General features: G+C 52.0%; 2 protein-coding genes and 1 long non-coding RNA gene across 11 annotated transcripts; 2 read left to right on the forward strand and 1 right to left on the reverse strand.

Moving 5' to 3' along the window:
- The first annotated feature begins 1869 nt into the window (after window positions 1–1869).
- Window positions 1870–12990, forward strand: TARS2 (threonyl-tRNA synthetase 2, mitochondrial). Of its 6 annotated transcripts, none has more exons than XM_010958484.3 (18): window positions 1870–2012; window positions 2339–2535; window positions 2846–2969; window positions 3678–3802; window positions 4692–4809; window positions 4928–4992; window positions 5356–5434; window positions 6587–6733; window positions 6924–7022; window positions 7328–7545; window positions 8040–8202; window positions 8421–8558; window positions 8738–8815; window positions 10436–10536; window positions 10749–10850; window positions 10962–11034; window positions 11607–11721; window positions 12623–12990. In XM_010958484.3, exons 1-18 carry the CDS (start codon window positions 1947–1949, stop codon window positions 12769–12771), a joined length of 2157 nt encoding a protein of 718 aa, XP_010956786.2. In that variant the 5' UTR covers window positions 1870–1946; the 3' UTR covers window positions 12772–12990. The 6 variants fall into 6 exon arrangements, 4 of the variants coding, with proteins under 4 accessions (XP_010956786.2, XP_045375157.2, XP_010956785.2 ...); XR_006726162.2 differs by lacking the exon at window positions 12623–12990 and adding an exon at window positions 12144–12528 and having other exon boundaries at window positions 1884–2021; window positions 10753–10850; XM_045519201.2 differs by lacking the exon at window positions 12623–12990 and adding an exon at window positions 12144–12528 and having other exon boundaries at window positions 1884–2021.
- On the reverse strand, window positions 11288–14969 carry LOC123617880 (uncharacterized). The gene is made up of 2 exons (XR_012501277.1): window positions 13540–14969; window positions 11288–13353 (listed from the first exon to the last, which is right to left on the reverse strand). It is a non-coding gene; the product is annotated as an uncharacterized LOC123617880 (long non-coding RNA).
- Window positions 13427–18853, forward strand: ECM1 (extracellular matrix protein 1). Of its 4 annotated transcripts, XM_010958480.3 has the most exons (11): window positions 13431–13641; window positions 14821–14883; window positions 14965–15066; window positions 15185–15262; window positions 15357–15437; window positions 15976–15990; window positions 16143–16465; window positions 16727–17101; window positions 17618–17838; window positions 18008–18095; window positions 18529–18853. In XM_010958480.3, exons 1-11 carry the CDS (start codon window positions 13572–13574, stop codon window positions 18757–18759), a joined length of 1647 nt encoding a protein of 548 aa, XP_010956782.1. In that variant the 5' UTR covers window positions 13431–13571; the 3' UTR covers window positions 18760–18853. The 4 variants fall into 4 exon arrangements, with proteins under 4 accessions (XP_074205476.1, XP_045375159.1, XP_010956782.1 ...); XM_074349375.1 differs by lacking the exon at window positions 16727–17101 and having other exon boundaries at window positions 13427–13641; XM_045519202.2 differs by lacking the exon at window positions 15976–15990.
- The last annotated feature ends 1650 nt before the right edge of the window (window positions 18854–20503 follow it).

Below are 20503 nucleotides of genomic sequence, written 5' to 3' on the forward strand. Positions count from 1 at the left end.
CTGGTCACAAATCAGAAGCTGTAGAAGAACTAGCGGTTAATGAGTTGGCCTCGGCTAGCTTGCTCTTGCCTGCTTGCTTGCTGGCTTGCTTGCTACACAGGGAGGAACGGACTAACTCTCGACATTCCTGTCTTCCTCCCTCCACTGCAACACAGGTTACACAGGCAACGATGTAGTAGTTGATTGATTGATTGGCATCCCCTGAGCACCCAGCTCAGTGCATTGCACACAGTAAGCAGTCAGTAAGTGTTTGAGGGATGAGTGTGGGGAGCTACCATAACAGTGTAATTTACTTATTCCATCATCCCTCTGCTATCCTTACAAAGTAGAATGATTAAAGAAGGTATGTGTCAGTATATGTATCCTATGGAGTTTCAAGTCAATACAGCAATTGGTACGTTCTTAACTCAATATTTATTGAGTGCCTACCATTTTGTTGCCTGCAATGTAATATTCCCCTGTTCCTTTTGGTCAGAGCCATGGGAAAAGTTCTACCTGTTGTCACACTTTTTCTGAATGCCATTTTAAAATTCTCAGTACCTTCTCCCAACCACACACACACACACACACACTCAGTCACAAGTAATCTTCCTCTTCCACAGTCTTGTCTCTTTCTTTTTGTATTTCAGGGTGTCTAACATATCAGAAGATGGAGCCAAGATCCAAAGTGGTGGTGCCTATGACACAGATCAACTGCTCCCTCTCCCAGACAGAACCTCTGGCCTCTGGAAATCTAGATTAAACATCTTTCTCTGACAGCTCTTCCTCCACAATCCTTGATTTCATCACCACTGGAAACTTGAGAACAAACTCCAACCATCCCCACCCCCAGGTGAGGGAACTAATGGGAATTACTGAAGACCTCACAGCTGCCCTCAAGCTCATTTCTCATTTTTTACCTGGCCATGTTTAAATTTTTACTGTGTAAAACAAATTGTATCTAGTCCTGTATTCTGGATATAACAGGGAAGAGAAGGGGAAAGGAAGTTGAGAGCTAGGATGGGAATGAGAGGCAAAGGTCTTGTGTAGGAAACAGAGAGCTAATATTCTAGGGTCAGGCACTTCTTTCTGAAGTGATGGGCAAATTATATTGGGAGTAAACTCTATTACCAGAGAAATCTGGTATGGTATAAGAATACAAGACTTGCATTCAGAAACCAGCATCAGCGCTTACTGTTTGATCTTAAGTCATTTACCTTCTCTTCCCTTAAATTCCTCTTTGTAAGATTAAGAGGTCTCTAAGAGCCCTCTTTAAGCACCATGAGTTTGAAGGGACTCCAAGATGCACCCTCTTCAGATTCTTTGCCCCAGCCTCAAAGTTGTTATATATTCATTTATTCTCATAGCTTGTCGCTATTGTTGCCTATTACCGTGTACTGCACAGTATATTAGATAATTTACATAAAATCAACCTCAACAATTCATAATTATACTATTATTATTCCCATTTTATAGGTGAGAAAATTGAGGCTTAGAAAAAGTTAAGAAATTTACCAAAAATTTTACATAGTGATCCAGGACCCTAGGTCTGTCTCGTTCCAAAGTCTTACGTGTTTCCTACCTGCCAGTGAAAACTATGTGAAAGAAAACTTATGGGCAATGACTACTCGTCCGTTTTTCTCCCACTCTCTCTCTGGAGACTTTTCTTGCCCCTTCCTCAAAGCCGCAGGGTATCTTACTGCCACTTTAGGCTGAAACTCTGCAGATCTCGGGAATTGCCCGTTTGTGTAACAGTTCAGGTCTTCCGGTCAGCCGGAACCACCCACACCGCTGCTCGTGCTGTGTCGGGTGTACCTCCTCGCAGTTCCTGGAGGCGGTCCTAGAGTGGAGTGGCAGCCGTAATAACCAATAAGCATGGATATTGTTGGGCCAGAAGCCAATGAGGAATCTGGTGAAGGAGAAGCAGCGATCGTTTATTTGAGGATATAGCTGGGGTCGGAAGGAACATGGGGCTGTGTCAGAGGTGGCGGCTGCTCCGGCTCCCAGGGTTTCAAGCCTGCGGGCTGCACACGGTGCGTGAGGTACCCAAAAGTTCCGAACCCTATCGAACCCAGCCTAGCGGAAGCGCAAAGTGTAGGCTCTCAACCCAGCCTGACACCTTCTACTCCCGCCCTGCGTCATTGGACCCGGCTACCCTAGCCTGTAGATGCCCCATCTTTTTACTAGAGTCAGCAGCCGGGGGAGCGTAGGGCTCCCAGCCTAGGGCCCTGTATCACCTAGTCCTTTTAAAGACTAGGAATTAGGACCACGGCCATTTAAATGACCTCATTTCCCGCTATCCAGAATCCCGAGAAGGAATGATGGGACTTGTGTTACCTCCTAACATCTTTCTCTCCAGGCAGCTGTGCCGACCCCTCCAAACTGGTTGGTAGAGCGGCGTGGCCTTTTTGAGGAGCTATGGACTGCCCAGGTAAAGAGGTTAGAAAGCATGGCACAGAAGGAACAACGGGCTATCAGGATATCACTTCCTGGAGGTCAGAAAGTGGACGCTGTGGCATGGAAGACAACCCCTTACCAACTAGCCCAGCAGATCAGGTACCAGGCTCATCCTATGCCTACTAGGATAATCTTTCTACCTCCAAATTTTCTCCACCTGAACAGGGAAATAATTCTGCTTGTTTATTCCATCCCCATTAAGATAGCCTTTCTCGAGGATCTCTTTTTACATGCATTACTTTCATAGTTTCTGCCCTTCCTCTGCTATGCATGGGGGGAAACAATGGATTCTATTGCTCTGGTAACACATTTCCTTTGCCAGTTTGGAGTTGCTAAGAGATTAGTCCCTCTCATCCTTTGTGGATTGTAACCTTGTCTTTTTCTTTATCTGCATCTGTCACTGCTGAAGTTCAAAACTGGCAGATACTGCAGTGGCTGCTCAAGTGAATGGAGAACCTTATGATCTGGAGCGGCCATTGGAGACAGATTCTGATCTCAGATTTCTGACATTCGATTCCCCAGAGGGGAAAGCAGTAAGTTTCTTCCTTATTGGGGGTACAGTGGCTACTAAACTAAGAGGTGTTAAAGTGGGTGTTTCTAGCATTTATTTCTTTTGCTCTAGTTTCTCTGTTTGCAGTTGCATGGGAGGCCACAGATTGCTTGTCTTTGTTCCTGGCTAAGCTGGAAGAACGTAGAATGAAAAGTTTTCCTCAGCCTAGGTCTGTTAAGCAGTGATCACTTGTGCTAGTGAAAGGGAGAGATACTAAGTTGAAAATAAAAGGATAATATGCCAGTTTGTCCCCCTCACCCTAGCTCTTGAGACACACATTATAAGTCATCTGTGTGGTATATTTAATTGTAATGTGGCTCCCATAACTGAGCACACAACCTGGCCTCCTCTCCACTTTTCTTCTTGTCAGCTTGGGTGGCATGAAAACTGACTGGCCTCCTACTTCTGTACTCCAGGACCGAGAAGCACTGAGGAGTGGGGCTCACTCTCTTCTCTGCACTATTTCTGCTGGCCTTCTTCCTTCTTTTATATTCAGTTTTTGTGGGTTTTTTTGTTTGTTTTTGTTTTTACTGTTTAGTGGTCACCCCACAGGTCAGGTTCCCCATTCTGTGGTAGTTATTCCTAGGAGACCCTGCTGGTTTTCACACCAGCTTCTCCGAGGAGAGGATCAGAAAGCCAGGGGCTAAAGGAGAAGGTTATAAGCTCATGAACTCCTTTCTTGTGAACCTAGGTGTTCTGGCACTCCAGCACCCATGTCCTGGGGGCAGCAGCTGAACAACTCCTAGGTGCTGTCCTCTGCCAAGGTCCGAGCACAGAATGTGGCTTCTACCATGATTTCTTCCTGGGGAAGGAACGGTGAGCAATGCACCGTATTTTATTTCATTTTTCAGGTGTTTTTTTTTTTTAAGGTGTAATTGACATATAAAATTATATATTTAAAGTGTACTCGTGGTGATTTGATATACGTATACATTGTGAAAGGATTGCCATGATCAAATTAATTATCACATGCTTTTTTGTGTGTATGAGAATGCTTAAGATCTACTTTTAGAAAATTTCAATTATGCAATACAGAATTTATCAACTGTAGCCACCATGCTATACATTAATTCCTCAGGCCTTGTTCATCTTATAACTTAAAGTTTGTACCCATTTACTGGGGTGGTTTCTGGGGCCTTGGGTATGTTCAGTTTGGAGGAGAAAGAAAGTTGGGAAGAGGGTCCCTTCCTGCCTCAGCTGTGACCTGGCACCACATTCTCCACTAGTCCATGTCCTTCATTTTCTAATTCTGCTTAAAACTTACCTTCTCTAGCCTTTATGAATTCTTCAGCTTTTACTTTACTATTGCTCTAGTTTTGTTTATTTAGCTTGTCTGCATTCAACATTTAATTTCGTACATAGACCTTTTGCTCTAACTGTAAATTTTTTTATTATTTTAAACTTTTTAAAAATTGAACTACACTAGAATTACAATATTGTGTTACTTTCAGGTATACAGCAGAGTGATTTAGATATAAATCTTTTTCAGATTCTTTTCCATTATAGGTTATTACAAGATATTGAATATAATTCTCCATTCCAGCTCTCAATGCTGTACCTGATTTGCTATTTGTGTTTCCCCCTAGTTTGTCTGTCTTTGCCAATAGTTCTAGTTATTTCTGGATTTCATCCCCGTAGCCAACAGATGTGTCACCCAGGTGATGCTCCTTAGGGGATGGAAACCAGCCAACTCTCATCATTCCAGGACAGTCCGGGGCTCAGAGCTGCCTGCTCTGGAGCGGGTTTGCAGGGAGCTTGCCGCTGCTGCGCAGCCCTTCCGGAGACTAGAGGCTTCCCAGGACCAGCTGCGTCAGCTCTTCAAGGTGGGGTGGAGGCACACAGGGTTAGGAGGATGATCTAGAGGCATGAGGGAAGGGGGTGGCTCTCTCCCAGGATGTCCTCTGGGAATAAAGACTTGTCTGCATTCTTCCCTTCTTCCAGGATAACCCCTTTAAGCTTCGCCTGATCGAGGAGAAAGTGACAGGTCCAACGGCAACAGTATATGGGTGAGGGTTGTCAAGATTGAGGGAAACAGGAAGAGATGGGGATGCACTGGAGAAGGCCAGAAAGGAATAAGGGAGAGAAGATAGAGGGTAGTCCCCAAAAAGAAATGGGAACTGATTTTTATCTCGCTTTGCTTTCTCTGTGGAAAAGATCTTCACTTCCTCTTTCTGTCAGCTGAAGGCCCTGAGAGGGAGGAAGCTAGAAGCTGAAGAATTTGGAAATTGGGGGGAGGGTAAAGCTCAGTGGTAGAGCGCATGCTTAGCATGCACGAGGTCCTGGGTTCAATCCCCAGTGCCTCCATTAAAAATAAAATTAATTTAAAAAAAGAATTTGGAAATCACTAACTGGCCCCTTCTTCCTCCCAGGTGTGGCCTGTTGGTTGATCTTTGCCGGGGCCCGCACCTTCGGCATACTGGACAGATTGGAGGCCTGAAGCTGCTAACGGTCAGTTGTGAGGGCCAAGTTAGACTGAGATTCCTGTTTTCACTGGCATGAGCTGAGGAATGGGAAGAGGACCCTCTATCCTTCTCTGACAGCTAAGGGGGGGGGGTCCAGAATAAGAAAGATGCTTAGTCCCTCGCTTCTAGAAACTCCCAGTCTGATGACAGTTACTGGACACCCTCCAGGGCCCAGAAGCCAGTTCCAACCCCACAGTCAGACATCAGTGCTAAGGAAGATGGAGAGGAAGGGCATGAACAGGCTGGACAGGGTCACGTAGGGAAGGCTCCTGTGGAGAGAGCGGGTGTGGAACACAGTTTGACAGGCACAGAGAGGGTACTCTAAGTCAAGGGCAGGCCCTTTATGCAAATACTGCTCCTGGGCAAGGTGAGTTATTAGTTGGAATGGGAGCAGGGAGCAGGGAGAGAGGGAGATATGTAGATCAAAAAGCACTGTGCTAGTCCTGTCTCTGCCACTGATGAAGTGTGTGACCTTGGGTAAATCTCCTTATCCATTTCCCCATCAATCAAATGAGGCTGATATTCCTGTCCTACGAGCAGATCCGCATCATACACATCAACTAACACGAGAGGAAGTGTTTGGGGAAAAGTTACAAGTGCTGTAAAATGCAGGCTGTTTCTTATTAGTACTGTTGTTTAAATAAAGAGCAAGTAGAGACATTTGCATGTCAGGTAGCCAGGAATAGGACCCAGTGTGGGATGTTGAGTGTCCTCGCAGCCATCTGGGAAATTGATGAGGGGACAGATAGACTGATATTTGACCAGAGCTTAGGGTTACTTCTGAGCAGTCAGTGATTAGAACGGGAAGGGATGAAGTACAGGTATGCTCGGAGGGCAGTGGTGGTGAGAATGGGGAGAAAAAGATGTGGCAGGGTAAGGTTAGAATTGGGCAGGACATACGTGGAAATCAAGGCTCAGGCACCTCCAAGGCTGTAAACGTGACAAGCGGTATCTGAAAGATAGTGGTGGCCATCCTGCTGGTGGTGATGGTGGGGAAGGAGGTAGAGAGAGATGAGATGGGACTGCTGTCCGGTGGCACACTTGTGCTGCTTACAGCAAGAGTATCATATGAGGATTGAAAGAGATTGGGTGGCTTCAGTCCTCCCCTTCTTCCCTTGGACTCTGTGTCTTCCCACAGAACTCATCATCCTCATGGAGGTTTTCAGGTGCCCCAGAGACACTGCAGAGAGTGTCAGGGATTTCCTTCCCCACAGCAGAGGAGTTGAGGGCCTGGGAAGAATGGAGGGAGGAAGCAGAGTTACGGGACCACCGGCGCATTGGGAAGGTACGGAGACGGGGAAAGGGGTGGTGGGGCAGGGGGTGATTATAAGGGTTGGAGAGAGACGAAGGAACCTGGTTGTGAAATTGGGAGCAGATTCAGAATCCCACAGGCAAGCCGCTTTGTCAGTTATCTCTCCTGGTTTCCCAAGCCCTCACATCCCCCTTTAAGTGACCATTGCCATTCCTGACCCCAGGAACAAGAGCTCTTTTTCTTCCATGAACTGAGTCCTGGGAGCTGCTTCTTCCTTCCTCGAGGGACCAGGGTGTATAATGCACTGGTGGCTTTTATCAGGGTAAGGAGAGCACTAGACCAGGGGAAGGAGGACTGGGGAGGGACTAAAAGCTTTGAAGAAGCCAGGTGTTAAAGAGGGGGATTAGAAGCATAAACATAAACGTTGCAAAGTGCTAGTGACCTTTCTCAAGATAACAGAAGTGTGTGCTCTGCGGAAGGGGAGCACAGGGAGGGACCGTGGCGCTGACTGGGTTGTGGCTGTGATCTGCACGACCTGAGGGCCCGGAAGAATCCCACAGCTGCCACTCTGTCTCCTCTGTCCCCGTGTGCCTCCCTGGCCTTCTGTGTCTGTACCTTCCTCTCCAGGCCGAGTACACCCGCCGTGGTTTCTCAGAAGTGAAAACCCCTACGCTGTTTTCTACAAAACTCTGGGAACAGTCCGGGCACTGGGAGCATTATCGGGAAGACATGTTTGCCCTGCAGACCCCAGGCTCTGACAGGCCCACCTGCTCCCAGAATGACCACCACACCAGTCGTCCCACAGACACCCTCGCCCTCAAGCCCATGAACTGCCCTGCGCACTGGTGAGCTGGGATCCAGGAGGCCTTGGTCCTCCCAGGGCTAGGGCTAGGCAGCCGGGTTGCTAAATATTAAGTAATATTAAGAAGGCACCTTGGAATAGTATTGGGACACCTGATTTGAGTCTTGAATCTGCGCTCCAGCTAACACATGAATTTGGGAGATTCACTGTTACCTCCCTAAGCCTCAGTCTCCTTATGTGTAACATCTAGGGTTTGGAGTTGCTGCCTAAGGTTCCTCTTTCACTTCAGTGCCTGTCACACAGAGGGACAACAGTAAATGATGTCTATTATTACTGTTACTGAGAAATTCACTTCTGAACCAGGCAGGGCCCAGACTGTGATGAGTGGGGTTGACAGGACTCAGTGAGAGGCATGCCGAGGCCAGAGAGGGTGTTAGCTGATGGTGCGGGGAAGGGAAGCAGGCAGCCTGGGTAGAAGAGCAGTCTTCAGGGGCTCGTTTTCACTGTGGTCCTGACCTCCCCCTACTCCAACTTCAGCTTGATGTTCGCCCACCGACCCAGATCCTGGCGAGAGCTGCCCCTGCGACTGGCAGACTTCGGGGCCCTGCACCGGGCCGAGGCCTCTGGCAGCCTAGGGGGACTGACCCGGCTGCGGCGCTTCCAGCAGGATGACGCTCACATCTTCTGTGCCCCGGCTCAGGTGGCCCTTCCCCAGCTCCACCAAAGCATTTCTGAGCCACCGTTCATTCTCCTTGCGAACCACCAGCATTCCTGACCCTCAGTTGCCCTCTTTATATACTGCAATTCAACTATATTCTATCCCCAATTTCCCTCTATGTTTTTGCCCTCTCTCCCCAAAATTGCCATCACCCCAGAGCTCTAGCTAGCAGCTCACCTGCCCTTATTTCCTGCTCAAAGCTGGAAGCAGAGATCCGAAGCTGCCTTGATTTTCTCCGCTCTGTCTACGCTGTCCTTGGCTTCTCCTTCCACCTGGCACTGTCTACCCGGCCATCTGGCTTCCTAGGAGAGCCTTGCCTTTGGGACCAGGCTGAGCAGGTGAGCAGGTGGTAGGGAAGCAGAGGCAGATAAACCAGCCGATGGAGGGGGATGGCAGGTGGGAATCAGGGTCTCCGTAGAAGCAGATGCTGAGAGGGTCGTTTACGGGGGACTAGTGGGATATGTTGCTCATAAAGTCAAAGGTGACATATTCTTCTCTTGTCTCCTTTCCTCTGAAGGTCCTTCAACAGGCCCTGGAAGAATTTGGCGAACCCTGGGACCTTAACCCTGGAGATGGTGCCTTCTATGGGCCTAAGGTAATGGGGACCCTGGTTAGAGTCTTATTTGAATTTTTTTTGTTTGTTTTATTAAATACTTAATAGATATGAAGGGATATTTTTAAACTCATATAGGATTTAAAGAAGAGCAATACACTTCCTGCCCCCGTGGAACTCAGGTCTGGTGAGGGCTGTGGGAGGTACGCAGGGCGGCTCAGCAGCATGGGATCCGCGCTGCGTAGGCGCTACAGGAGTGTGTTGTCAGGAGGGTCAGGAAAGGCTTCCTGCAGGAATCGCTTTCCAATCTGAAAGGTATTGTTGGCCAAGTAAAGAGGTGTTTCGGGGGGAACATCGTAGGAGAAAATGTGGTGAAGGGTGAAAACTCACGTGGCAAGGTGGAAACAGTGAAAAGTCATGGGGGAGACGACTGAGAAGTGTCTGCTGGATTTAGTGAAAAGGCTGTAAGGTTTTGAGCGACCATTTTTTGGTAAATTGGGGGCTAGGGTGAAGTCAGAAGTGAATGAACAAACTCTTTCAAGAACTTTGGCTCTTATGAAGGCAGAGGAGAGTAGCTGACAGATCAACAGGGATGTTGATGAAAAGAGAGACTTGCGAATGTTTAAATGCGGTGATGAGAGGGATCCCGTCTGGGTCAGGGAGTTGAGGTTGTGGAAGGGCTTTCAGCAGAAGGAAGTTCTGGGGCCGTTTGAGGGGTAGGATCGCGAGCTCTCTGCAGAAAGGATTGCCTTCGCCGTTGTTGGGAGGGCAGCAGGAAGGAAACGTATAGGTGTGGTGGTAGAAGCTGAGATGTTTTCTCATCTCATAATATCAGAATTCATCATGAGATAGGAGCCAGGATCATTTGCTGAGATGGGAGTAGGGAGAGGATTGTGGTCAGTGAGGGAGCTGAAGATAGGAAGAGAGGAGAGAGCTTAAATCCTTGAGAAATGGACGCGGAGCTGATTAGGGCCGCCAGAGGATTTGCTAGCAGAGCAAGGGTTTCTTGAGTTGATTTGCATCTATCCCTGTTTTTGCGTCTGTGTGGGATGTGACATGTTGGGCGGCACTGGGCACTTCTGTTACAGGACCAAGATGGTGGGAGGCAAGGGTGCCACCAGGGAGGGGTTTTGTCCTGTGGATGTGACAGAAGATCAATGATACTGGGGAACCAGGGAGAGTGGTTACAGCTGCATGGGGAAAGAAGCAAAGGTGGGAGAAGCCGAGAGGTCTGTCAATGGGAAGAAAAAAGAGGAGTTAAGGAACCAGGAAACTAAAGAGCTATTAATAGGAATAATTGTCAGAGGTGGAAAGACAAGAGATGGCTATCTGATGGGCTGTTTCGGAGGTGCAGCTGTTCTGGGTGATGACAGGATGAAGGGTACAGCTATAGTGCAGGTGCAGGCGAAGGTCTCTGAGGTGGGGAACTCAAGGAATTGAGAGGCCAGGCCGTGGATGTGCCATTCGTGTGAGTATCGGTGTCCCTGATATTACACCAGTATTAAGTGGAAAGAGCTGCTGCCAGCAAGAGAGTAGAGTATGAAGCAGCTGGCTGACCGTCTCTCTGCACAGCCTGGGGCGTGGGTGGGCAGAAGGGCTGGCGTGCATAATGGAGGGTACTGATGCTGGTGCCTCTCACGTCCTCCCTTCTGTCTCCTCCAGATTGATGTGCACCTCCATGATGCCCTGGGTCGACCCCATCAGTGTGGAACAATCCAGCTTGACTTCCAGCTGCCCCTGAGATTTGACCTCCAGTACAGGGGGTACAGAACCTTGCCCTGTCCCCTTTTCCCTTGGCTGCTCATAGAATAGGTGGAGAACAACTCCCCTTTCTACCTGTGACCCTAAAAACTAAACCAAACCCTTCCCACCCTCCCTTGCCAGGGCTGAAGCGTTCTTGGAAACTGGAAAGTGATCTTGGGTACAGGTTTTGTGACACTGCTCCATTCCATCCCCCTTCCTCTTTCCCTCCAAGGCAGGCGGGGGCCCTGGAGCGTCCAGTCCTCATTCATCGAGCAGTGCTCGGTTCTGTGGAAAGGATGTTGGGAGTGCTGGCAGAAAGCTGTGGGGGAAAATGGTGAGACCCCTGACCCCAGATTTCTGTTTCCTTCTAGGATCTGTTCCCTGTGGCCACAGGTGTGGTCAGAGCCGGGGTAAGTAACTTGCCCTCCTCTGTTCTCTCAATCAGGCCACTGTGGCTGTCCCCATTCCAGGTGGTGGTCATTCCTGTGGGGGCTGAGCAAGAGGAATATGCCAGAGAGGTGAGGAGTTGGGGGTAAGGACGGAGGCCGGAGCAGGACTAATAGGGACCGAGCAGTGGGCGGTAGAGGCCACGCTGGGTGGAGAGAGGGGCACAGCACTTGGAGTCACAAGGCTGGGCTTGAATGGCTGCTGGCCTGTGTGCTGGGGATTCCACATCCAAAAAATGAGCTAATTCTTGCCTTGTGGAGATGTGTGAAAATTAAACAATAAATGTTAAATGCTGACAACAGAGCCCTTGGCACTAAAGCAGGCTTCGATAAAATGTTGGTTTTATTTTTCCTTTCTAGAGAGAAAGATATGAAAGGTACCAGAACCGAGCAGCTGGTTGGGTAGAGTGGAGCCTAGAAACAGGCAGAGCCCAGGGAAGCCTTGGCGGGCTCAGCTCCAGCAGGAGGCAGACAGGGAAGCTGCGGGGGCCGGGAGTCAGGAGGGGTCGTCCCTGCAGACTGGAGAGCCTTGAGGCAGAGGAAGGAGGAGCCAATGGGGGAGCGTGAGGAAAATTAGCGTCAGGCTGTTCCAGCTCCTCAGCCCTCCATTAAATCAAGTTGCTGTCACTGATCCTCTGCCCCAGGCCCAGCAGAGCCTGCGAGCCGTGGGACTGGCCGCCGACCTGGATGCTGACCCCGGGCTGACTCTCGGCCGGAGAGTCCGCCGGGCTCAGCTCGCCCACTACAATTTTCTATTCGGTAAGTGACCTGGCAGCACAGACCCCCAGAGCCCTACACTCCTCCACCTGGCCTCTGTGTTCTTCTTTCCTATCTATTGAGTTTGGTCGTCTGCATATTTCGGTTAACTGGGGCTCATTACCTGGGCTCGGCAGGAGCCAGGGTTCAGAGTGCCTGAGACATCTGGGCCCTGGGTTCCTTCCCCTGACCGCCACCTCTGACCCTCAGGACAGTTTTCTTCTTACCTCCGCCCTAGCTCTTGGTGTCTGTTAGGTTAATTAACCGAGGGAGCATCAGAGAGAAAGGGACAGGAAGAGTTAATAAGGCATTAATTAGCTTTGTTTATTCTAGACCTAGATGGAGTCAACCCAGCCCTATGAGATGAGAAAGGCGTTAAGGAAAAAAGTCTAGGCCTACCTTGCTCCTCTTTTCCATTTTCCGAGGTTCAAAGCTCTGTCCTGAAGGCAGGGAGCAGAAACCTCTCAGCCGGATTACCTGACTCTAGCTGTGCACAGCCGGCACCGGGAGCAGGCCGCCCCGCGACCCTGGGGACCTGCACGTGTGTGCTCCACTCCACTGCCCTCCCCTTTCTCTAACGTCCACACACGTACACACACAGTTTCTTGTGTCTGCTTCTTTATCTGTTTGTCTCTCTTTGGCTGACCCTCCTATCTCTGACTCCTGCGCTCCTGAGTGGAAGTGATAAGACACGTAATAGAATGTCCGGAACATTCCATTATCTCTTCAGGATGAGCAGAGAACTAACTCGAGCAAGAGACAGCTAAATATATCCTTTCCTGGAACCACGTCCGAGCTCCCACCCCTGCTCAAGGTTTAGGTCTCTGACATTTCTGCATGGCAGAAGGAGATACCCTCTGGATAAATTTGCCCCGAGATTCCCAAACCTCCCCTCTTCCTGCAGTGGTTGGCCAGAAAGAGCAGACTAAGAGAACAGTGAACATTCGGACTCGAGATAACCGTCAACTTGGGGAATGGGACCTGGCGGAGGCTGCGCAGCGGCTCCTGGAGCTGCAGAACAGCAGGGCCCCAAATGCCGAAGAAATGTTCTGAGCATCCGTATGTAGATGTGGCTCAGACCTGCAGGAGCCACCAGCCCTGCTTAACGCCGGAGAGCCCAACCTAACTGACAGAGTCTGGAGTCCCCCGGGCCCCTCAGAACTCATGTAGACATGAATCTGCTCTCCAGAAAAGAGGTTTGGTCTAGGGGAGCTGTCGCTGTTTGGATGTGAGGAGAGTGAAACTAAAAATAATAAACTTGAAGCTACTGGATGTGTGTCTTCATCTCTGACTCCTGATGGGGACATGAAAAGGAATTTGAGTTTCTCCCTCTCTTTTGTCCTGGGGGTTGGAGGAATTGAAAGAGGACAGCCCAGGCTTCTCACTGGTAGGGGAGCTCCCGGGGTAGCTGCCCTGTCCCTCTCCTCGGTGCCCGGTCTCCCCAGTCCCAGTCCAGCAGGGTGTCAGATCCGTTCTCCACAGAAGCGGCCTGCAAATGCAGGCACTGAGGCCTGAAATAAGGCCTCAGACTCCTCATGCTCCATGACTCTCAGAATCAGTTTCTCTTGGGGTTGGGTTCACCTCCATTCTTCTCAATCCTCTCAGGAGGCTTCAGGGTGAGTTTGGAAGGAGTGTCTGGAAGGAGGAGCAGCTGGGCCTGAGTCATGGCAGGAAGCTGAGGAGGGCGGGAGCCATCCCCAGACAGCCATATAAAAAGGAGAGGGAACCGGCCCTGAAGCTCACAACAGCAGTCAGAGCGACTGGAGAAGCAGGCTCCCAGCTGCCCAGCCCTTCAAATCAGATCTGCCTTTGAGGACCTACCTGGGTGGCCGCCAACCAGTCCTTGCCCCAGGATGGGGACCAGGTCCAGAGCAGCCTTGGTCTTGGCCTGTTTGGCTGTTGCTTCTGTAGCCTCTGAGGAAGGTGAGCTGGGGTTGGAGCCAGCACTGGGGAAGGGGTCCTGGCCAGCACGGGCCGGGGGCCGGGGGCTTGCCATCCTGGCTGGCTCCTCACCAGCAGGAAGATCCCCGCTTGAATGCCCGTTTCTGAGCAGGCCCTCAGTAGGCCTGGGCACTGGGGCCTTTAACCAGGGCGGGGGAGCAGGGGCACAGAAAGAAAGGGGCTCCTAGAGTTCGCTGCCTAGAAGCACATAATTGGAGTCAAATGGACAACTCCTGAGGGGATGGGTGGATTCACAGAGTAATTAATGGGCTTCTGTCTGAGGAGGATATATATGTGGGGCCTCTTTGGCAGAGGAGAGAGGAAGAAGGGGCTGCCAGGCTGCTCAAAACCAGTCTGCTGACCCAGAGAGCCCTGACCGGCCCCCTGGCTGGTTAGGAGAGGAGATGAGAGGGTCTCAGCCATCCACAGGGGGCCCGGCATGGCCACGCTCGCTCGCACACACGTTATCTGCTTGGATACCAAACAGGACGCTACTGAGGGAAACCTGAGAGAGCGTCATAGATCTAGTCTATCTCTGCAAGGCCCCGTCTCGTTCCTCCCAGGTCGTAGTCTTTTGTGACTACAGATCAGCAACAAGCCATTCCTTTCCCTGTGGCTGTGGGGTGATTTGCTTCAGGAGTCTTGAACCATCCGGGTTCCCCAGGTCCTAAATTGAGACTAGCTGGAGGGGAAGCACTTCAACTTCTGGGTGGGCTCCTTACCAGAAAGTCCAAAGATGTTTAAAGGACCTGGAGTAGGTGGGAGGGTGGAAGAGACAGGCAGGTGAAACTCCAGCCAATTTAAGGTCCAGACTCCGGGGAGAGCCCAGAAGCCCTGAGGGAAAGATGCTGACAGGAGATTAAGGCCTTCCTCCCCAGCCCCATGTGTCACATTCCCTTTAGGCCTGGACTTGGGAGACCCAAGGCTTCGTGCCTGGTAAAGGTGAGGCTGTAGGATTATCACAGGGTTTCTCAGAACCCGCTCAGTCACGACTAGGTGTGTTGCCAGTGGCTTAGGGAAGTGGGGCAGGAACAATACAGAGAAGCTTCTAGTGTCTTGGTCATCTTTTTAAGCTCTTGACCTCCACCTCCTCCCCTTCCCATTCTCAGGGCCAGGAAAGGGCCCCTCAAAATGCCCCCTGACTCACCTTTCCTCTTCCAGGCTTTAAGGCTCCAGGGCAGAAGGAGCTGGGGCCAGAGCACCTCACCCACCACCTCCAAGAAGGTAAAGAGTTTGGGACAGTGGCATGGGCTTGGGGGTCCAGGAGGAAATGAAGGCTCTGACCATCTCCCTTCTTGCCTCTAGTTGGCTATGCTGCACCCCCTTCCCCACCCCTGTCCAGAGCCCTCCCCCAGGATCACCCTGACACCTCTCAGCATAGCCCTCACTTTGAGGGGCAGAGTGAAGGTAAGTGCACCATGCACGTGTCTCAGCTGCACCTCCGGTCTTCTGGCCTGGCTTACTTCCTGATCTGTGGTGGGAAGGGGAGGAAGGGGGAGCTACTCACACACTCCCCTTTCTGTAGTGCGGCCCTCTCGCTCTCAGGAAGCCATCCCTGTCCAGGAGGAGGAGCAGCCCCCTCCACTCCCTGTGGGAAAGAAAGGTGAGTGCTTGCCTGTTTCCTTGCCTCCAGCCCACTACATCTTGCTGACATCAGTCTGATCCTTGCTTCTTTGTGCCCTCACCCTATCCTGCAGGGGATCCCCCTCTTCCTCAGGAAGCCATCCCCCTCCAAGAAGAGCTGCCCCCTCCCCAGCTCCCTACGGAGCAGAAGGAAGGTAAGAGCCTCCTTCCCCTGTTTACCCTCCTGCCTGCCCTTGGCTGACGGCCTGACGAGCACGGCCTTTGGGGCTCTGCCACTTACTAGCTGTGTCGTTGCCTGGGGTGAGCTACCTCTCCAAGCCTTAGTGTCTTCATTATAAGATTGGGGAAATAATACCTATTTTATAAACTTATGAGGTTAAATGACACAAAAGTAGCATTTATTTTCGCTTGCTTCTCTACTGAGTTCCTTCTTATGAATGGGAACTGGCCAGGTCCCCATCTTTTAGAGAGGCCCCTCCCAACATGCTTTCTGTTCATGCACCCACCTTTCCTATATCAAGAAGACGTGACCTTCCAGTCTAAGCAGAGAGCGAGCGAGTGACAGCGTCGGTCTGTCCATCCTCCTGCTTAAGTGCTCAGCCGCTGGAGGGCGCTGGGGGAAGCAAGGGTCCTGAGCCTGGGGCAGCAGCACAGGGAGCAGGCTGGACTAGGGGCTGGGGTGGGGGCTGTAAGGGTGACACCTTTTATGACTTACTTCTCTTTGCCTTTCAGTCAGTCATTCTGAAGGTAAGAGCCACAAGTTCATTTCTTCCTCTTTTCCCCATATCCTCCCAACTCTTTCTCCTCAACCCCAAGTTCTCTCAAACCTTCTGACTCAATCCAGCCTTTCTCTATTCCTCCACATGTTTCCCCTTCCCACTCTGTTTTCCACTTTCTAGACAAGTCAGCCGCCTTCATGAATCACAAGCCCCCAGAGCCTGAGTCCTGGAATCCAGCCCTGCACTGCCAACAGGGCCGATCCCGCGGGGGCTGGGGCCACCGGCTGGATGGCTTCCCCCCCGGTCGGCCTTCTCCAGACAACCTGGACCAGATCTGCCTTCCTAATCGTCAGCATGTGGTGTACGGCCCTTGGAACCTGCCCCAGACTGGCTTCTCCCACCTTAGTCGCCAGGGTGAGACCCTCAATCTCCTGGAGACTGGATATTCCCGCTGCTGCCGCTGTCACAGCCACACAAACCGCTTGGACTGTGCAAAACTCGTGGTAAGGGTTGGGCTCTTGACTTTGCAGGTGTTCTTTAACCCTCTAGACGGTATACGTGTGTTTCAAGGACTAGAGGCCTAGGCCTGGGGTGTAGGAACCTCAGGTCCCTTTGACTGGCCTGACCGTGAGCCTCCTCGGTGTGCTAGAGGAGCAGAGCACGGCCTCTGCCTCTTCCCTGTCTGCCTGCCCGGGGTCCTTCTCTGGAGGAAGACAGGAATGTGGACAGTGGGCTGCTGGGCTGATCCACCCCTCTCGCTCTAGTGGGAGGACGCGATGACCCGGTTCTGTGAGGCCGAGTTCTCGGTCAAGACCCGAGCCCACTGGTGCTGCAAACAGCAGGGGGAGGCTCGATTCTCCTGCTTCCAGGAGGAAGCTCCCCGGCCACACTACCAGCTCCGGGCCTGCCCCAGCCGCCAGCCTGGTATTTCCTCGGGCCCTGAGCTGCCTTTTCCCCCGGGGCTTCCCACACTGGACAATATCAAGAACATCTGCCACCTAAGACGCTTCCGCTCTGTGCCGCGCAACCTCCCAGCTACTGACCCCATCCAAAGGCAGCTGCAGGCTCTGACCCGCCTGGAGGGGGAGTTCCAGCGCTGCTGCCGGCAGGGGAACAACCACACCTGTACATGGAAGGCTGTAAGTGGGCATCCCAGCATCCCGAGAGCCTCTCTGCCTGCCCACCCATCTCCGACCTCTGATCCCACCGGCCCATTCATCCATGTACCTACCCACTGTGAGCACGTATGCCCGTTTGTCTGCTTGAGAGTGTTCGCACATCCACTGTGTTCCTCGTCTGAGTCTATTCGTCATGCATCTTCATCCTGCACTCCTGGTCTCGTCCACCCAAGATCCCACACATGCACCTGTCTGCCAACCATCCGTCCAGCTCTGGCCTCACCTGACCCTCTCCGTCTCCTGTTCCAGCTCATCTCCTGTGGCCAGCTCGGAACCTCATCTGTGCTTCTGCCTTTCCACCTTCCCAACCCCATACAACCACAGCTGCCTCCTTGCCCTCTGGTTCTTCGCCCTTCCTTTTTGGCACCGGGGCTGGGCATCCCTCATCTCATAACATGGGGCAGTAAGGGAAGCAGAAGTTCAGGAGAGAAGGGGCCAAGGGTCCTAGCTTCTGACTTCCCTCTCTCTGGCCCACAGTGGGAGGATACCCTTGATGGATACTGTGATTGGGAACAGGCTATAAAGACCCACCACCACTCGTGTTGCCACTACCCTCCTAGCCCTGCCCGCGATGAGTGCTTTGCCCGTCGGGCTCCTTATCCCAACTATGACCGGGACATCTTGACCCTTGACCTCAGCCGAGTCACCCCCAACCTCATGAGCCATCTCTGTGGAAATCAAAGGGTTCTCACCAAGCAGTAAGTCTTGTCCAGTTCTCCTCCAACTCTCTTCCCTTCCCCAAAACCTCCCTTCTGGGGCACCCTCTGGGACACTCTTGGGAAAAGCAAAATCATGGTCTACAAGCACCATTTTGATGTCTGGGGATACCCAGAGACTTTGACTTCTGCCCTTTTCCCCCCAACATAGTAAGCAGATTCCTGGGCTGATCCGGAACATGACTGCCCACTGCTGTGAACTGCCATTTCCAGAGCAGGCCTGCTGTGCCGAGGAGGAAGTGAGTGTGAGGGCAGGAGGTCACAGTCTTCAAAGGAATGCGGGGGTGGGGAGTGAGGGAGCTGGACTGCTGGCTACCCCTTCTTTTAGTGCCTCAAACCAGCCCACAGAAATAATGAAGACTAGTGGGAAGATCTTTTTTCTTAGTTCCAGAAGTCTTCATTCTTGACCCGATCTGCTCTCCACTTCCAAGTTCCTATTATGCCTTCTCCGGGCCTCTAGCTTCTGACATTTCTAGGTGTGCACATCTGTCTGTCACAAGGTCACAAGGAGCCTAGCTGTGGAAGGCAGCCTAGTACTCTCTCAGCCCCAGGAAGGGGTGCACAAAGAGAGCAGTAGAAGCTGAGGGAAGAGGGGCTTTGGGCACCCAAATAGCCTTACCTGACCTCTAACAACCCTCTGACCCCACCATCTCTGTTTTACTCCTTCATCAGAAATCAGCCTTCATCGATGACCTGTGTGGCCCCCGACGTAACTTCTGGCGAGACTCTGCCCTCTGCTGTAAACTGAGTCCTGGGGATGAACAGATCAACTGCTTCAACACTAATTATCTGAGGAATGTGGCTCTAGTGGCTGGAGACACTGGGGATGCCAAGGGCCAGGGGGAGCAGGACCCAACTCAGGGAACAAATTTCAGCCCCACCCATGAGCCCAAGGAAGAGTGAGTCACCCCACAGCCTTGGAGGATCAGATTGGGGGAACCCCGCCCCACCCCACCCTCCTGGAATACTCCTTACAGTAAACACCTCTTGGATTTGGCCTCATTGTTGTCTGTAATGTCTCACACAAACACACCCTCCTAAGCCTGTCCAGATTTTCTTCAGTGACTGGCCCCTGAGGCCTAGTGCCCCACCCCCACTAGCTGAGCAGAAGTCCTTACACAGGCTGTGTTGGGACCATAACTAAACTGCTTAGCTTCACTATTTGTCATCTTGAATTTATTCACATATTTTAAAGGAATGTCACTTTGTTAACTGGCTACCAGGATTCAGAAGTGAAAAGGACATGGCTCATATCTTTGGTGAGCCCCCCAAAATGCCACAGCCCTGCCTGACGTTTTTCAATCTTCACTTTTGATCCTTGGAGTCCATGTGTTTACTCATTCATATATTGAACTCCTATTGATGTGTACTAGGCTAGACCACACATCCCAATAACACACAGTTTCTTCCATCAGGTTGCTCACATTCCAGGAACCTGGCAGGTGGGATTAGTGTTGTGGCACAGGGCTGCCAGAGCGCCAGGATGCTTGGAGCAGGCGATAACCCGGCCAGAGCTGGGAGGAGGGCTGGGGGCAGTGCGTGGACACCAAAGAAGGCCTCTGCGGGGCTGAGGTCGGAGCTTCTCCAGGAGAGCTGTAGAGAATGCAAGGGGTAGGTATGGCGGAGGGGAGGGGGCAGCTCATGCAGAAACACAAAGGTTGAAAGGACCTGACTGGTGGTAGTTCCTCCCAGATGTGACTAGAAAGATCAGCAGAAACGCATCACGAATGACTCATCCGCAAAGTTTAAAGTGGATCTGGGCGCCTCTGCCGCGAGGGCGCCGGCGATTTGGAGCAGAGGATGTGCTCAGATTTGCCTTTTACAATGAATAGTCAGTCGGCAGTCAGGCAGCAACCTGGGAAGCCTGTATGGACAGTGCCCTGCCTTGCCAATGCCTGAGCGGTAGCTCCCAGACCCGAGCTAGACCACACGGTAGCGGGACCCTGCGGCCCTTCGAGGCTGCCCTCCAGAAACCGGAGCCTCCAGGCTGGTGCTGCAAGAATGGTAATGAAGACTCAGGTCCGGCAGGGACGAGTCCTCTGTGACTCTGCTGCCTGGACAACTTTCCAGAAAGCAGATCCTCTCTGGCCCAGGCTATGGCGGAAGAGAGTGAAACAGGGAGTGCCGTCCTGGCCCAGCCGGGGACTAGCTGAGCCCCAGCAGCTCTCAAACCGACACCCGCCATTCCGTCCCCGACTCCTCCATCTATTTACTTACTTACATTTTGCTCGCATGGCTGTTTCTAACCCAGCAGCATCTCAGCATCTTCTTCGCCTGTCCGTCAGCACGGGAGCCAATGAGCGGGCGCGAACCTCCCGGGCCCCGCCCCTAGGCCGGCAAGCCCGCCCACCCGCCCGGGCCTGCGCAGCAAGGGCCCCACGCTCGGGTCTCGCTCTCGGAGAGCGTCAGCGCGCCTGCGCGGACATCCGAAGCCTTGCCGACCGCCGCTGGAGGGCAGGACTGGGCGGGAAGAGAGCGGGGTGGGTTCTTTCCACCACCCGATCAGCTCGTCAGCCCTCCGGGTCCGGGTCCGAACCAGCTCGCGGGGAGGAGCCCCGGCCTGTGGAGGGACGGGCGGGCGGCTCTGCCGGCTGAGGCATCTTTAAAGGGCTCTGTCTCAACAGGAGCTTCCCGGAGGTGCTTTAAG

The sequence above is a fragment of the Camelus bactrianus genome, chromosome 21 (genome assembly GCF_048773025.1).
Source record: "Camelus bactrianus isolate YW-2024 breed Bactrian camel chromosome 21, ASM4877302v1, whole genome shotgun sequence".
NCBI classification, from domain to species: domain Eukaryota; kingdom Metazoa; phylum Chordata; class Mammalia; order Artiodactyla; family Camelidae; genus Camelus; species Camelus bactrianus.

Excerpts from the sequence above, each read along its gene's own strand:
- TARS2 (XM_010958483.3), top strand. The coding sequence starts at position 1,947 with ATGGGGCTGTGTCAGAGGTGGCGGCTGCTCCGGCTCCCAGGGTTTCAA. Across the intron at positions 2,536-2,845 it reads CAACTAGCCCAGCAGATCAG|TTCAAAACTGGCAGATACTG; the intron begins GTACCAGGCTCA and ends TCACTGCTGAAG. Across the intron at positions 4,993-5,355 it reads CCAACGGCAACAGTATATGG|GTGTGGCCTGTTGGTTGATC; the intron begins GTGAGGGTTGTC and ends TCTTCCTCCCAG.
- ECM1 (XM_010958480.3), top strand. The coding sequence starts at position 13,572 with ATGGGGACCAGGTCCAGAGCAGCCTTGGTCTTGGCCTGTTTGGCTGTT. Across the intron at positions 15,067-15,184 it reads CTTTGAGGGGCAGAGTGAAG|TGCGGCCCTCTCGCTCTCAG; the intron begins GTAAGTGCACCA and ends CCCTTTCTGTAG. Across the intron at positions 15,263-15,356 it reads ACTCCCTGTGGGAAAGAAAG|GGGATCCCCCTCTTCCTCAG; the intron begins GTGAGTGCTTGC and ends CCTATCCTGCAG.